The sequence below is a fragment of the Archocentrus centrarchus genome, chromosome 21 (genome assembly GCF_007364275.1).
Source record: "Archocentrus centrarchus isolate MPI-CPG fArcCen1 chromosome 21, fArcCen1, whole genome shotgun sequence".
Classification (NCBI taxonomy): domain Eukaryota; kingdom Metazoa; phylum Chordata; class Actinopteri; order Cichliformes; family Cichlidae; genus Archocentrus; species Archocentrus centrarchus.
In genome coordinates this window covers 29,894,062-29,896,994 of record NC_044366.1, presented here as the reverse complement: position 1 = coordinate 29,896,994, position 2,933 = coordinate 29,894,062, and the positions used below count along the sequence as shown (strand labels likewise).

The following is a 2,933-nucleotide window of genomic DNA, read 5'->3' as shown; positions in this document are numbered from 1 at the left end:
ACATTTGATTATGTGAAATGCAAAGTATTTTGTGCATTGGGCAGCACGGTGGCATGGTTTTTAGCACTGCTGCCCCACAGCTAGAATGACATCTAGAAGGTCTGGGTTTGATTCCACCTTGGCTCGGGCCTCCCGCTGTGTGAAGTTTGTTCTTCCCTTGTCTGTGTGGGTTTCCTCCCACAGTCCAAAGACATGTAGTTACTTGGGTCAGATTAATTGGTCACTCTAAATTGCCCATAGGTGTGAATGTGAGTATGAATGGTTGTTTGTCTCTCTAAGTTGGCCTTGCAACAGGCTGGCAACCTGTACAGGGTGTACCCTGCCTCTTGCCCTATGACAGCTGATATAGGCTCCAGCCCCCGCCTTGAATAATTGCAACTTAATATTCAGCTTTAGTACAAGAAATTGTTTTGGCCTGAGAAAGAAGCCTTTTTAGGTGTTTAGAAATCTTCCTCATTTTGAGCCCATATATAAATGGATTAAACAAAGGATGATAGAGAACTACTTGTAAAGTCATTATTATACGTGCAGTTTTTGGAAAATCTGATTCCACTCGAGCCATGATTATATCATATACAAAAAACACAGTGAGACTGATTAAAACTAATAGGTGGGGTAAACAGGTCTCTGCAGCTTTCTTCCTAATTTCTCTACAACTTTGATAAGAAACTATAAATATTTTTGTGTATGTGAAAACTATGAAGAGCATAGGAAGTATTGCAAGATCGAGTAAAGCAACCACACCAAATACAGTAATTAATCTTGATCTTACACACTGGAGAGTGTAAACTGCATTGTTACAAAATATTCCTTTTACATTTAAGTCACACAGTTTAGCTTCAGCACTCGCTATTGTTTGGACTGCAGTATGGCAAGAAGGTACAAGCCAAGCTATGACCAGGAAAATACTCACAGTGGTTTTTGTCATGATGGTTTGATATTGCAGAGGTTTGCATATAGCCACATATCTGTCATAGGCCATACCTGCCAAGAGAAAAAACTCTGAACTGCCTAGAGTGTAAAACATAAAAAACTGAAAGAGACAGGCTGAATATGATGTGACTTGTTTTTCAGATAAAAAGTCAATCAGAAGTTTGGGGTAAATATTTGTACTGTAAAGAATACAGTTCAATAGCAAAGCTGCAATGAAAATGTACATAGGCTCATGAAGGTTTTTATGAATCCAAATGAGATAAACAATCGTAGAATTACTGCAAATTATTAGAATATATAATATACACATAACAAAAAAATAAATATATCTGTACTTGTGAACTTCTACATACCAGTCCAGAGTTACATATGTAACATTTAACTCTTTCTCCATTATTGTTTTTAAAGACAAAACATTTGATCATAAAACAAACTGCATAACCAGTATAAATAAAAACAACAAAAAAAACAAACAAAATTATACCAACATGCAGCCTATGCTGTGTTTCCTATTCCTAAAGTTCTCTGAACTTGAAGTCTATCTTGGAGTACATTCATCAACCAAATGCACACAGTGAATCTGAGTCTGTCAAAGGTTTTTATCAAGTTTCTTCCTCCTCCAGGGAGGAGGAGGTCTGAAACAGCATTGTTCAGCTTCTTGTAACTGAGGCTTTAGGACTCTATAATTATTCCTTTGTGGTCACCATGTTTTGTCATAACTTCTGTTATATTTCAACACTGAAATTTCAGTTGCCTGGGAAAATTATATTGTTTGAGTGTGGTTCCATAATGTCTTGAGTGTATTCAGGTTTTATTCCCATGAGGAGCTCTTCTCTTTGATTATGTCAGTTTATTGTCCATTACAGGTTGTGTGGCCTTGTGCCTTGGGTACTTTCTTTTCAAAGTACAGTAGATACACTTGATCCTCAAAACATTTTTTCTCTTTCAAAATTTTACAAGTGCATGCATGCATTCAACACATAATTTCTACTTCTTAATGGTGTCATTGCTGGTTATCAAATCAAGTTCCTGTTTCTCATAATTTTGAAAATAACTTAGTAAATAATTTAGTAAATATTTTACAGTATTTTTTTTTTTGATCCATCAGTTTCCTAGCCCAAACTGATTTTCACCTGTGGGAGATAATAAAGCAATTTTCTGTTAAAATCTGTATTCTGTACTCTCTTTGGGCTTTTTCCTTTTCATTATAAAGGTGAACTGCAGGTCAAGCTTGATTTAGGCTATTTATGGAAGAATTCAAAGTATATATAAAATGTCCCAGCCTGAGTGAATGAAGATTTATACGTACTTGATCAATGTCACAACTGAATTGATCAATCTGTCTTTATTAGTTGGCTATGTACCAAAGGCCTTCAAGGTGGCAGTAATTAAACTGTTACTTAAAAAGCCATCACTTAACTAATTATAGGCCAATCTTCAACCTTCCTTTTCTCTCAAAAAATCTTGAAAGAGTAGTTGTAAAAGAGCTAAATGATCATCTGCAGCCTTCAACTGATCCAAAATGCTGCAGCTAGAGTACTGACAGGGACTATAAAGAGAGCATATTTCGCCCATATTGGCTTTTCTTCACTGGCTCCCTGTTAAATAAAAAATAGAATTTAAAATTCTTATTCTCACATACAAAGTCTTGAATAATCAGTGAGTGTTTCTTTTCACTGACCTCTTTTTACTTTGGTTATACAGTCATCCTTCACTATATCGCAGTTTACTTATTGTGGCTTCATTTGATCTTATTTAATGAATAGTGCAAATTGTATTCTTACAAAATACTGATTTCAATTTAAAGTCAGTTTAGCTTCAGAACTGGCTCAGATTCCAGTATTAGAAGCAGATAAAATACCCACTTTGGATTTTCTATTGATGGTTGGATATTGCAGAGGTTTATCTGCATATCTGTCACAGGCCAAGGCTGCCATAAAAAAATAAATAAATAAATAAAAATAAAAAACACACAAAGAGACATGATGAATAAGACGGGC

At 35.3% G+C, this 2,933-nt stretch overlaps 1 protein-coding gene across 1 annotated transcript; it reads right to left on the bottom strand.

Moving 5' to 3' along the window:
- Positions 1-379: 379 nt before the first annotated feature.
- LOC115800171 (olfactory receptor 1500-like) lies at positions 380-1,327 on the bottom strand. Its single transcript, XM_030757427.1, has one exon. The coding sequence runs from the start codon at positions 1,325-1,327 to the stop codon at positions 380-382; it is 948 nt and encodes a 315-aa protein (XP_030613287.1).
- Positions 1,328-2,933: the final 1,606 nt, after the last annotated feature.